This window comes from Alligator sinensis, unplaced genomic scaffold (assembly GCF_000455745.1).
Source record: "Alligator sinensis unplaced genomic scaffold, ASM45574v1 scaffold820_1, whole genome shotgun sequence".
Lineage (NCBI taxonomy): Eukaryota > Metazoa > Chordata > Crocodylia > Alligatoridae > Alligator > Alligator sinensis.
Window position 1 is genome coordinate 339,588 of NW_005842428.1, and position 14,469 is coordinate 354,056.

Consider the following 14,469-nt stretch of genomic DNA (forward strand, 5'->3'; position numbering starts at 1 on the left):
CAAGGTGCAGACTCACCAGCAATGACTAATTTTATAAAGGGGAGCAGGGAAAACTTCCCTGTGACCCAGCCTCTGTCAAAACTAAATTCATGAGCCTGACAAATTAATGATGGGGATCAATGGGAGACAGTCCCAAGTTACAGGACTCCATGAAGTTCACTTGTCTTATACCACCTTTTTCCCTGTTGCCCATCTAGAGTATTACCTAATTCAACTCTGATCCTGAAAGGGAGAAGAGTCCACATGGCAGTAGTAGCACATTGAACCAACTCTCACATCTGCTCCACACGTCAAACACCTCCTATCCTGAAGGCAGAACAGATAGTGGTGAGAGAGAAGACAATTTACATAGAAGAGAGCTGGGCACCTGAATCTTCTTACAGCCAGCTGATGATCCATCTATTTATTCAGGCAGGAAGTGCACTTGAACTCCTCAGACAGAAATTAAGTATGAAAGGTTGTCACATTCCAAAGCATCATCATTTAAGTGCTTCAGTACCATGAAGAATATAGACTTAATGATCCAAGCATTTGTCCAGAGTTTGAGACTGTGACTGGACTAACTCAATGTCCTTAAAGACACTGTCAGTAGAAAGGAACAGAATAAACTTAGCTGATACAAATGTCTAAGCCAAGGTAATTATAACCCATGCACTGGAGTCCTTTGGACAAAATATTAATTACTTCCTTTCAATCCAGATCCATTTCCAAATGATGGGAAAGGATCTATACTCATGATACTGCTAGTGCAGGCTTAAGAGTAGATGCTAAAGAAGAGACTCCAGGCCTCAACTAGAAGAAAGTTCCAAACTGCCATACTGAAGATGCATGATCACTGGGGTCAAGAGAACCAAAGATAAATATTTTCTGAAGTAAAAACTAGAAGAGGCAGTTGCACAGATGATGAATGAATGGCAACTGTCAGTAAAAAGTAGCTATAGCAATTTAAATATGCCAATTTAAATATGCCAGTACACTCAAATGAATTGGAGACCATTGGATACAAATCAAGACCCTATCTTCCATTATTGAAAGAACCCACACGAAAAGCTCCAATACTGTCTCAACTATAGAGGAAATGGGCTAAAAATTCAAAGCTTTCCTTATAAAAAGGCCCCTTCATAATGCAGGATGTTCCATTCTTAAAATTTCCAATCCCATGGGTTTGGAAAAGGAAGGAAAAAATTGTCACACCTCATGATTACAACACTAGAACTTTTCTTATCAGAATATCAGCCATCAATGGCAAAAAAGGGAAATTTCTAGATATGTGGAGGACAACCTATTCAAGCAATACTAATTATATAAACCTTGAAACACAAGACTATGTACTAGATAGTGCTAAAAGCACTATCTAGTACATAGTACACAATGATAAGTAGTAGTAGGCAACCACTGATCCTTCTGGACCATGGTGTATGCATGAGAAGGCACCAGGACCTTTGATGCATATGCCTAGGCAGAAGTATGGAAGAGAGGAAGCTGCCCAGACCTCCCATCCCCGCTTTGGACCATTGAGACAGTATCCAAAGACCAGACAGACTCTGTATGTTCGGTGCTTCAATGTGTGTTCAGGAATCAAACCTGGATCTCCCGTGTGGCAAGCAAGGATTTTACCACTGAACTCAACAGCAGATCAACAATAAGAGACCCTACCGAAAAATATGAGATGCTATATCTTGTGCAGCACATTTTTCAAACTACTCAAAATCTTTTAAAATGTTAACCTATTTTAGCAAAAAAAATCCTTCCTCCTTTTCAGCTCATCCAAATGGGAGGAGTTTTCTACATTGCAGTCTGGTATGTCTACAGATATTATTATTATTATTTGCTTTCATCTTAATGAAATGAAAGACTGAAAGGCAATCTTCACTGAATAGCCTTCACATCTAAATAACAGTATCTTTTGAAAGAGTGCCATATTCAGTCTGCCTATTGACAGAACTAAGCAAGTTTAAGCAAAGATATTAAATATAGAGCCTACAGGCCAGAGGGAGTCCCAGATCACTTTAATTAAGCCTACTAACTGGAGGTTAATTTTAATCTGGTCAGAAAAAAATAGTTTCTAGTTTAAATACTTCCTGTAACATAAATGTGTATTTGGTATTCACAGAGGAATCAACATCCCATTGAGTTTTATAACTAAGTTTTAAAAATCCTAGCAAACCTACATATACTAATCATGTAGGCACTAGTTCTCTCTCCAGTGCTCTTCACAAACAAAATCTTTCTCACGAAAACCTTAATGTGGCAGAGAGATATTTTATGTAAAATGTAACTGATGTACCTGTGTGCATATTAATAAGCTGTACCCATTGCCTGAAACTTTTGGTGCATTAACATAATTAAAATTAAATCTAATCTAATATTAGCCAATACTAATAAACTTAATAGTATCCAAGCTAAACCCAGAGAATAAATTCAGTTTCCAAAAAGGCCTCACAGAGATCATAGAAAACTTTCTTAACCCAGTCCTACAAATAGAACACCATATTACAACAGATGTTCTTAGACCATATTCTAAATAAATGGATTGGACTTTATATTATGACCTATAATATACACTCTGGCTCTGCTGGAGCAAATTCCAGTATTGATGACTCTTTATTTAATTCTCTAGTTCCTTCAAACCTAGATTTAGGGACTAATGAAAAAGTATTCTACTTTCAACATTAGGAAGTTACACAAGAAAGAGGGGTAATCCGGAAGATAATCAGGCTCTAGGACACATAATATTAAGAAGCAAGTACTAAAAATGGAATAAAATTGTAATGTGCTCAGTATAGCTCACATCATTAAATTAATGAGCTATAATGATCTATACAAGCTCAAGTTTCCAAATAATTTTCCACAGGCAAACCTAAGTCAGTGGCCTCATCCTCCTTGTTTAATCCATACAGGTTAGTGACTTTATTAGCCACTGATATGGACCTCAGCTGCAGAAAGTGAAATCTCAGTTAGGTACAGTATTGATGTTATGTGCTCCCAAGAAAGATTTTAGTCTAGATCCAAGGGGCAGCTATTATTAACCAAGTAAATGACATCCAGGAATTAGTCTTCCCCAAATAAAAATTTCAACAGCACATGAGTAATTTAGGAGTCCAGGTTCATTTGCAATGAGACTTAGGCTTCTCAGTGTATAGGACATTTCTGAATCACAGAATCATAGGGTTCAAAGGGATCTCAAAGGTTATCTGGTCCAACCTGCAAATCATGCAAGCGCTTCTGAAAATATTCTCTCTCCTTGCTGGTTCTCCCATGCCAGTCACAGAAGGAAAAGAAAGGTTCCCCAGTTCTAAAATACAAGCGACTACACTACCACAAGCCAATTAAATAACTATACTACTACTCTTCATTATCAAGCAGTAACTTTCAGTAGTTATGGAGATAAAAGTTATGGATAGGGGACATCCAAAACAGACTACTCATACAATCTCCCCAAATCACTACAAAGGTTATTTTCATAGAAAAATGTCATACCTATACAATAGAACGGGCTACTTATTTTAGCACTCGCACTCAGCCAGAAAATGTTAATATTTTCACAGTGCCATATTACTATTAAAATTTATACAACATAGATGATTTAAAATAGACTAAGGTTTCCTTACAAATACAGTTCTTTTTTTGATAGAAAAGATTAAGATGTGACAAGAAAAAAAATTAAGCTCACCTACTGATAGAAGGCGCCATGTCACTGCAGGAGTAGCAAAACAAGCAAACACATCATCTGTACAGGCAAAGTGGGTGAGGTGTGGAAGAATCACAGACTGGCCACGGCACTGACCCCACATGTATACCTGGCCACTCTGGGTTTTAGCAGCAGAAGTGTGAGCAGAGTGGCAGGCTGCAATCTCTACAACTCTAAATTAACAAGCAGACAAAAAAAACCCACTATTATAAGGACAAAGTGTAGGAAAAAACTTCAGACCTCAAATCTATCTTTGGCATACAATGCATTTGTAGGTATGCATGCATTTCAAGGTGTTGGAATATTTTCCTATACCTAAATGGGGAAATGTTTCCAAAACAAGAAAGGCAATTAAATATAAGGTTGTTCATTATTTTTATCTATTTGGCATCCACATATTCACTTTGAAGACAGTAATTCTGATTTATTCAAGAATATTTTACACTTTGATAAGAGCCACCTCAAGAGTGCAACCATTACAACACTGCTTATATTCTTACTATTGGATTTGATAAATATACATGTATAGATAGTCATTACCTCTTTGAGTGACTTATTAGAATACTTTCCAAATGAAGAAATAAGCACCAAGGAAAGCACGAGTTAAAAATAGACATCTAAACTAATTTTATTTGTAATAATTAGGCCTGTCAGTTAATCGCAGTTAACTTAAGTGATTAAGGTGAAAACAAATTAATACACTAATTTTTTTAATTGCATTAATCTCTCACACCATTTTGACCAGTGGAGTGGACCAGCCGGAACCCATGCGCACAGCCCTGACAAGCCTGCCTCACATCTGCCCCAGACTCACCTGCCCATGCTGAGCAGCAGCAGCAGCACTGCCTGGGCAGGAGCTGCTACTCAGCACAGGGGAAAAGCAGCCCATCCCCCTCACTGCCGCTGGGCCCTTCTTGCTGCAGCCACCCCAAGCCTGTGCCAGGGCTGCCCTGTGTCTCCTCTCTACTGCCATCACCGCCATCTCTGTGCCACCCAGTGCAGCAGCAGTGGCAGTGTAGAGGAGCCGCAAGGCAGCCCGGGCATGGGCTCCAGGCAGCAGCAGCAAGAAGAGCCCAGCAGCGGTGAGGGGGCTGAGGCGCTTTTCCTCCACACTGAGCAGCAGCTTCTGCCTGGCTGCTGCTCAGCATAGGAAGGCGAGTCTGGAGCAGACGTGGGGCAGGCTGGGGGTAGGGCTGTTCACATGGGGTCCAGCTGGTCCGCTACTGCTAGAGCGAGTTTGGAGTGGGCACAGGGCAGGCCAAGGGCCGGGCTGGGGCTGTGCTCTATTGGTGGTGGTGGGAAGGAGCTATAGGCCGCAGGGCTCTGGGTTGTTGGGTACGGGGGGTGCTGACTATTGTTTAACTGTGCAATTAAAATTGTGATTAATTATGACTATTTTTTTTAAACTTACAATAAATTGCAATTAATTTTTTAAATTGTTTGTCAGCCCTTAGTAATAATATATGTTTCATTTACCCTAATGTTTGATTTAAGACTTCAAAACCCTCTTGGTATGTAACATTATACAAATCACTGTTCTGCAATCTGAAGTTGCTGTTTGGTGGCTTGTTTACTCGGTGAAGCTGTATGCACATATTTAGAACCAAATCTCATAGCATTTCAATAAGTTAAAATTCTCATTGACATAAGAGAACATGGATTTTGGTCAACAACTAGAGAAGGCAATATATAAGGATCAATATTTTTATTAAAACAAGTTGACATATTTGGACTATAATAGAAACATTTGAAAAAAAAGTGTTGTGTGTTAAGCAAAAAAAAGCCAAATAAACAATGGTTAAACAATAAAAATATGAAAAAAGTAAGAGAAAATAGACCATGCAATAACCCATAGACTTTTTTTCAGAGTAAAAAAACCCAGAACAGTACGTTCAACAACACTCCAATAGATAGTATTCAGAAACAAATCAATCTTTACTGGTACTGCGCAGTCCTGGCAGCACACGGTTATTTTTAGATGTTATGTTGCCGTAGTGACAAGCTATGGCAACACAGCATCGGCATCATGGTTTGTAGTGATAAGCTATGGCAATGTAGCATCTTGTGTAGATGCGCCCACAGACACAGAAACAGACAGTAGTGTAATTCAGAAACCGTTTTGTATTACTGCTTATCAAGAAAAAAGATACAGAAATTTGCAAAAGCTACCATATTTTTTCACATATAACTTGCATCTTTCTTCCCAAAACCAGCTGGTGAAAATGGGGTCCAACATGCATTATATATAAAAAAAATGGATCCCCATGAGTCTGGAAATTGGACCCCCATGGGTCTCATGGTGGATGAGCAGTGTCAGTGTTAGTTGCTGCAGCTCTAGGAGCCATGGCAATTAACTCTAACACTGCTCCTCTGGCACCAAGCTTCCAGACCTGTGGGAGCCCCTTGGCTAAGTGACATGGCCCCATTCACTGGATTGAACCAGTGTGTTGGGTTAGTCTGTGGCCAGACTCAGCACACTGAGTTGGACCGGGAATGTGGCTCCAGACCCAGTATGGAGTCCCAGACTTGGCACGCAGGGTCAGACCCAGTGTGTGGCCCCAGACCTGGTGCCATGGGTTGGACTCAGTATGTGGCCCTGGATCTAGCATGCTGAGTCAGACCTGGTGCACAGTCCTGGATGCAGTGTACTGGGTTGGTCCACAGTCCCCATCCAACATGCAGGGCTGGTAGTGGAGTTGGGAGCAGGCTTCACTGACTAGCTGCTGCTACTCAGTTTCTACAAGGAAGATTTTGTTATTCTTCAGGCCGCTTCTGAAAAACCAGGAATGTATTATATATGGGGGTGTGCTGTATGTAAGAAAATACAGTAAGATTTGCAGCAGAAGTAAATTTTTCTTTCTCCACCTTCCCTGTACATCCCTATATACAAAACTCTATATTAAACTGTGTGCGCACGTGTATCTATATATACACAACTTGTAAGCAGTAGTTAGTATAAACACTATTAAGCCAATTCTGAATTTTTCATTTTTCTTCAACTTTCCAATTTTTCCTTTTTCTTCTTTACCAATTTTAATGGTAAGGTAGCACAAAATACCAGAACCTTTGTTTTTTAATGGATTCGTACAGTGAAGCAACCATGCAGCACTATTGATAGAAGGCAATCAATCAATTTTAGGTTTTTAATTTTAGGCAATTAAAAACCTAAAAATTATAGTGTGAAATGCAAGATTTAGACAAACAGAGAAAAAAAGGCCAGAAGAAACGTGACCAGCCTTAAAATGTGCAGTCTACTTTTCACACCTGATTACCATGGCTGGTGATTTGGCCACTTTCAAAAAGTCACATTTTAATTTATGAATATAAACATCAGCCAGTTTGAATCTCTTCAGATTCTGTAAAAGAATTGTAGACAGCAACTACAGACGATTTCTCCCCCCCCTGCCACCAAAGTAGTAAAAATATTGCAATTTTGCACAACATTTATATGATTATGTGAACTGACGCCTGATAATTAGAGTGTAAATATTACCTGTCTTTATCCACAATAACTGGTGCAGGGTAAGACTGGTTATTTTTATTGCCAATCCCTAACTGGCCATATGAATTGGCTCCCCAAGCATAAATACGTCCTTCATCTGTTAGCACTAATGTATGTGCATAGCCACAGGCAACCTACAACAAATGTCACACAAAATTCATATGAGAGACCAGCAAAGAAAATTCAAACAAATACATTGTTTTCCTAATATTGGTTCTGTACTCAACAGGATTAAACCCACCAAATAAAACTTCAAAAAATAACAAACACAGATCACATTACTAAGGGAAAAAGGTAGATGAATGACTGAGCAAACACAAGGGAGCTGGGGGGTGAGGGCTGGATTTGGTTATATATATATATATATAAAAGCTAAATATACTTTTAAGAACACAGCCAAAGTTAATCCAGAATTTAGAAAACCCCTCCAAAATTATAGGCAAGAGCAGAAACAAAAAGGCACGCTGAATTGAATTAAGGAGACCACAGAAGCACCTGGAACAAGATAGGAAATCTTTACATATTTTACAACAAATAAGTTGGGTTTTTTTTTAATGTCATGGTACTATCAACCTTATTTGATAAGCAACAGCCACCAAGGCTAGTGCTAAATGCTGTAAGCACCCCCATTAAACTACAGAATTAATGGTCCCTTGGCCCAGATTCAAACTCAATGGACTCTACGGGCACATCTACACATGCACTTTAATGTGCATTAAAGCATCACAAAAACTATGCTTTTTAGCTAATGAAGATTAAAATAAGTTAATGAGTCTTTTTCTAGTAACTTACATTAGAAGGTGCCTATACATGAGCACGGCCCAGGGACGCTGATATAGGAGATGCCGTGATGCTTTAATCAGAGTGGCTCTTGGAGCCACTCTAAGTAAAGCACAGCCCCTCCCACCCCTGGAGCATGTGTAAAAGTGCCCAGAGGTACTAGATTTAATGCACATTACCTAAAGCCCTTTAATGACGTGCCCTTAGATGGGACATATGAAGAAGTCAGATACTTAACTTCTATAAGAGTCTGACAAATTGGCCTTGAACCAAAACCCTCAAAAGTGTATACAGGCCTAAAAAAAACACTAGGCACCTCCATTCAGCACTACAAAGATCCCTAGACACACTTAGGTACAACACACCCATACCAATACAATCTAGAATAGTGTTTCTCAACCCATGGGTCGCGACCCAAAAGTAGGTCACAAGAAAGGGTCGCAAACAAACTTTAAAAAATGGATCAGATTTAACATACATTTTTGAAAAAAAAATAGATGCTGCTTGTGCTTCGGCACACGTTAACACTGTGCATGCTAATAAACAGGGATTCGGGTTTTCTGTTTGCCACAGAAAAACATGGATTTTCTCTGTTAAAGGAGAAAAACCACATATTTTTCTCCTTTAAAGGAGAAAAACATGGGAAACAGTGGGTTTCCCCTTGCATATTGGCAGAGTTCCAGCTCTACCTCAGAGAGGAGGTTGGGTGGCAGGCAGCATGGGCAGCCTGAGGGGATTGGTGGCGGTGGCAGCAGCTGAGCCATGGTGGTGGGTAGAGCCATGGCCTAGCACATAAGCAACTGCCGGGAGGGGGAGGTGAAGATAGCATGGTCCCCACTTCCATTACTCCTCAAGCTCCTGGCAGCAGGGCCGTGCGAAATTTTGGCAGCCGCTTTGTTTCGGAGGCGTTTCAGGCCTTTTTGGCACCTGAAACACTGAATCCAAATCAAAATGGAAGGCTCCGAAACGTTTTGGAGCTGGGCTTGCAGGGAAACAAACTAAGAAGAGGGAGGAACAGTGGGGGGGAGGCAGGGAAGGACTGCTCTGATATTGACATCTAGCTCCCAGTTTGATTCCTCAGCTCTGATTGCTTCCCCTAGCTCTCCGATCATTCCCCCAGCTCTTCCCGGGGGGCGTGGGCCCCCAAATCAGCATGCGGGGTTTCAGCAGGCTGCCGCTGCAGGCTGAGGCCAGCAGCAGCTGTTTGGCGCAGCCTGTGCCGAGCGCCAGGAAGACTGCAGTGCTGTTGCTGGCCCCAGTCTGCAGTGGCAGCCTGCTGAAACCTGGCGTGCAGATCCAGGGGCCAACGCCTCCCAGGAAGAGCTGAGGGAATGATCAGAGAGCTGGGGGAAATCGAACTGGGAGCTGGGAAATCACTGCCGTGTGGCCTGGCTCCACAGGGAGCAGAGATCTGCACTGGGGTCTCCTTGCCACCGCTCCCACCCTGCGCAGGCCCATGTCCCTGGGGCAGCATGGGATGGGCAGTGGTGGTGAGGAGACACCAATGCGGATCTCTGCTCCCTATGGAGCTTAGTTGCACAGCAGGGACCAGCAGGCTTGCTTGCTGCTCTGCACTGCTTCCCTGCCTCACGACCCGGCATGACAGGGATCAGAGATCCACGTGGCGGCCTCCTTGCCTGCATGGAGGGCAACCGCTCTCCCCCTCCCCCGGGTGAGCCACCCGTGGCCCCATCCTGCTCCCCGCTGGGGCCCTATGGCCCTAAGCCCCGCCCAGCCGGGCAGGGGTGTGCAAAGCTTCCCTTCAAGCCTGTTCGAAACAGATTTGAAGGAGATTCGGCCAAAATGAAACATGACAGTGATCCGAAATGAACCACTGTCCTCCAAAATGGCCGAATCTGAAACAGAACTGAAACACAGCCATTTTGCACAGCCCTACCTGGCAGCATGGATGGCACAGGGGTCCTGGCAGCGGAAGCAACGAGTCTTACCGCCCTGCTTTTCCCTTCGGTGTCAGGTCCTGCCCGCTGTGCTGAGGTGGCTTCTGCCCATGCCAGTCTAGCCAGGCTGCAGCCCCATGCCTGCCATGGGTGCAAAAATCTGGGGGGGCACATGCCCTCCCTCCCCCTGCCCCACATAATGGAGGGCTGGAGGTCAGGAGTGAGGGGCACCAATAGGGCTGGAGGGATGGGAAGCTATGGGTTGGAAGTGTGGGCCAGGGAGCTGTTTTCTATTTAAACTATTTACTGGGTCGGGACTGGCCATCGATGTTTATAAATGGGTCCTGGTACAAAAAAGGTTGAGAACCACTGATCCAGAGAATGTATTTCGGCAACTAAGTCACCCGTAAGCTCTCAGGCAATTTCAATCAGCCTCGCACAGGGCCAAATTCCCCACAGAGGTACATACAGTTTAGTGGGGGAAAACCAAGATTAACTCAGGCTGACCACCCAAAAAAAATCATACTGGCAGTGGTGACCATTTGCCCTATAACCTAGTGGTTCAAACACTTACCCAGGAAGCAGAAGATCTGGTTTCTAGGCTCCCTAACCCAGAGGGAATTTGAATTCCCATCCCCACCTTTCCAGGAAAAGACCCTAACCATTAGGCTATAGAATAGGCTATTGGGCAAACAAGAATGTAACAGTCATGGAGCCAAAAGGAGAAAAATCAAAATGGAGTCTGTCTCTGTAGCGAAGTAGTTAGGTTTGCCCTCTGGGAGGCCGGAGTGATGGGTTCTGGCCCCTGCTCCCAGCAATGTTCGTGCATTTTACATAACAGTCATGAGCTGAAAAACAGAAATAACCCTAGCCACAGAATCTTGAATTCAGGACTCCTACCTCCCAAGGGTTGTCCCCTTAGGGCGTGTGTAGACGAAACAGGGGACCTAAATTGAAGCAGTGGGTTTTAAAAAACACTGTTTCAATTTAGGGCTGATTAAACACCACCCCGCTGTGTTGTGCACACACCCCAACTGACTTACCAGCCTCTCCAGCGGGGAAGGGGGGGGGAGGGCAAGCGGCCGGCAGGCGGAGTGGTCCCCTGGGCTGCGGAGAGGGGTTGGTGCTTCCCTCTGTGGCACCGACAGCCGCCCCCCTGGCTCGGGTGGTCCCAGGGGGTACCACAGCTGCGGAGGGAAGCACTGGGCACCTGTGCAGCTCAGGCAGGCAGGCAGGCTCTGGGGGGGGGATGGGCAGGGGGAAAGATCATGCTTGCCACTTTTCTTGGGCGGAGCCTGCTTTCCTGGGCTGCTGCCAGACTGCCTCCAGAGCTGTGGAGCTGCATGGAACCCAGTGCTTCACTCTGTGGCTGTAGGGGCAGTAAGCTAAAACTCCTTAGAGGAGTTTTAGCTTGCTGCGCCCCAAGTCACTTAAGGCAAATTACGCCACTGAATTTCCTACAGAGGCTGGAATTAATACACAATATGGCACCAATGCATGCAAACACCGACGCCATTAAAGCGGTGCAAAAGCATTTAGCCCACTTTAAAATGTCGCGCACACATGTCTCTCGTTTTGTCTACACATGGCTTTAATCAGTAGGTTACAAGGGCAAACCATCTCTTGTTTGTTGTCATTCCAGCCGCATGACTTACATTCTTGTCCCTCCAGTACAGGAGGGAAAAGAATCACCTATCTTCAGAAACCCTGCATGTAGCTACATTCAAATATGGATCTAGAACTGGTAAATTGCAAGTGAACAGAGACACCTAATGGATAGCCTGAGCCTGGCACCTAAGCTCTTGCAAAAGGCAGGAATTCAGATATATCCTTATACTTCAGTGGCTCCCACTGTCTGCCTTTAGGAGGGTCTCCTTAACACTCCCATTTCCCTAGAGATAGTGCCTGGGTGCCTAAACCTGAATTGCTCTTAGGCATTTCCAAAGTCTCTCAATTGCCTCCAAAGGAATCCCAAGTGCCCTTCCAAGTCTCTAGAATTTCCTTTCTGAGGCAAGGATTTTTGTGGGTGATATCTTTTAATGGATCAACTGCATAGTTGGGATAGAGTTAGCTAGATAAGCTTTTAGGTACCCAATACCCTTCCTCAGGTCTCTAGAGCAGATATATATATATATATATGAGAGAGAGAGAGAGAGAGAGTATAGACTGCAGTGTAGCATACCCCACCTACTATTTGAATTTGGCCTTTAGTGTACATCTAGAGTACAGACTGCAGTGTAGCATACCTCCCCCTACCTTTAAATGATCCATTTTGGGTACTACTAGAAGTCTTGCCACAGAAGCATGGAAGTTCAATGCAGATTAACATACCCTGAAGAGCAGAGTAAATTAGCACTTGCTGGGCACATCTACAAGTTCAATTAATGTGCATGAATAAACTCCAGAGCATACTGCCCCAGAGTTTATTTGTGCATAACACATGGAGCCCAGTCAGAGAAGCCTGGACTGGCAGGGAACCCAGGAGGTCAGCCTGCCAGCCCAGGGCTGCTCCAACTGGGCTCCATGTGCTGCGGGAGGGCTAGCTGGAGCATGAGGGTGCTTCAGCATGGGAGCTGCCTGCTGGCTAGCCTTGCATTGAAGCACCCTCGTGCCACAGCCTCACTGTCAACATGTGCACTGAGGTGTATGAAACAATGCTGTTGCAGGGTAGTACAGTAAAATCCCTGTTATCCGGCAAAAGTGGAGAATGGGGAGTGCCGGGTATCTAAAAATGCCTGTTACCTGAGGAGCGCGGGTTTCTAGACAGATGTGGGGGGTTAGGGGGTGTGGTGGTGGATGTACGCAGTGGCGTCAGTGCAGGCTGGTAGGTGGCAGTCGTGGCAGCAGCTGCACATGAGCTTCCCCCACGTCCAGCCAGCTGCCTGGAAATTCCAGTTAGTAGAGTGTTCCAGACAGTAGAATGCTGAATAACAGGGATTTTACTGTACTTGTGTTTAGCCTGACTATCCTGCAGTGGTATTTATTAGTCTACTGCAAACGAACAGTCACATGTGTAGACAGTAACATTTTACTGAGGAACTTCTTAGCCAGCTCCGCAGTAAACATCTCATGTGGATGTGCCCGCTGAGTCCCATACTGGCACATCAAGATTGCTACTGCCACCAAGCTATTTGATTTAAAGGTAGGTAAGATGTCTCTATGCTAGACTACAGACCCCTTTAAACATACCTAAGCATCTGAATAGTCCCATTGAATTCTATCAGAAAACTGACGTGCATAAAGTAATTTGCTTACGTAATCTGCTGAAAAAGAAGCCCATCTCCACTTGTAACTAGCTGCAAAAATGAGACCTAAGCCATATTTATTATAGCAGCATTGCTTTCTAACAAACAGATAAGTAGAGCAGGAAATACTTGTCTCAGGTACTCTTTGGACCTCCTTCCGAAGAGTACTATTCACCAGCAAAGTTCTCTCTTGTAAGGGCCCTTAAATGTGAATGAGAACTGGATATAAAGCTATTATTTTATATTAAGTTGTTTCACTTTGTAAAAAAAAAAAAAAAAAGTAAATGTTTGGGGTACATGTATACTCAGTTATAATAATTAAGATCTAATATTCAAAAGACTACTTTCCAAAGTCTAGCATTTTCCTCCACAGACAGAACTCTCCAGCACCATCTCCCATCAATTCACTTCCTGTTGCATAAGAATGAGCAGGGAGCCAAGTGGTCAACACACTCGGGCTTTGGTAAACCAAAGAAAGATATTATCACACTGTTACAAAATATCCTCCTTCTCTGGGGGTGCAGAGCACCACCTAGCCAGCCGCAGCCACACTGGGAACAGTCTGCTAGAAGCTGCTCCTGCCACGCTACACCATACCACGCTGTTCCAGGCAGGTGGTGAGCAGCTTCAGTTGGGCAGCTCCTGCCTTAGCGCACAGGGCTCTGGAGCCAGAAGCTGAAGCTCTTTCGAGGAGCTGGAGCCAGAGCCCTGTGCACTGGGGCAGGAGCTACCTGGCTGCCCAGCATGGCATGGCAGGGACAAGATCTGACACTGGAGGTGGGGAGAGCAGAGCAGCACCTGGCCAGGCTTCAGGCACCAGCAGGAGTGTAGCGTGGGCAGCCCCAGGCATGGCTCAGCCCTACACAAAGCACCATGGGGAGCAGCACGGACCACACTGCCAAGACGAGCTCTGCTGCCCACACCCTTCCACCCCCACTTCTCCCCTCACCCATGGCAGGTTCCTGGGCCTCAGTGCTGAGGCAGGCCCCTTTCCACACACATGCACATGCCATACCCCTCCCCACACACATTCCACACACCCTCAGAGGGCAGGGGCATGTAGGGAGTGACCCCACCCCCAGCCTAAAGTTGTCGCTGCCACATGACCCACTCCCATGATCCCAGCCTTGCCAACCCCTTCCAATCCTGAACACTACATCCCGCCTGCTCACAGCCCCACAAGGAGTTTTGGCGAGTTGTTGCAGTGGAGGGAGCGGGGGGTATGCTAACCTGGCCTGCAACACCTCATCAAAACTCCCCACATGGCTCTCGGACTCAAGTAATTGCCCACCACTGCTATAAAGCCTATAGGCTGGCTGGGGCCTTTTCCCTTTTCGTTCTAGTGGGCATTGT

At 44.5% G+C, this 14,469-nt stretch overlaps 1 protein-coding gene across 7 annotated transcripts in view; it reads right to left on the reverse strand.

Annotated features, from left to right (window-relative positions):
• RCBTB2 (RCC1 and BTB domain containing protein 2) overlaps positions 1-14,469 on the reverse strand; it is a 67,890-nt gene that overhangs the window by 25,102 nt on the left and 28,319 nt on the right. For all 7 annotated transcript variants that reach the window (XR_001358566.2, XR_003095623.1, XR_003095624.1 and 4 more), the window contains 2 exons: positions 7,185-7,327; positions 3,674-3,864 (listed from right to left, as the gene is read on the reverse strand). Coding sequence is in view for 4 of the 7 variants with exons in the window: in XM_025211768.1 (XP_025067553.1) it covers positions 3,674-3,864; positions 7,185-7,327 (334 nt within the window). In the remaining 3 variants the exon portion in view is untranslated. The remainder of the gene's footprint in view (positions 1-3,673; positions 3,865-7,184; positions 7,328-14,469) is intronic.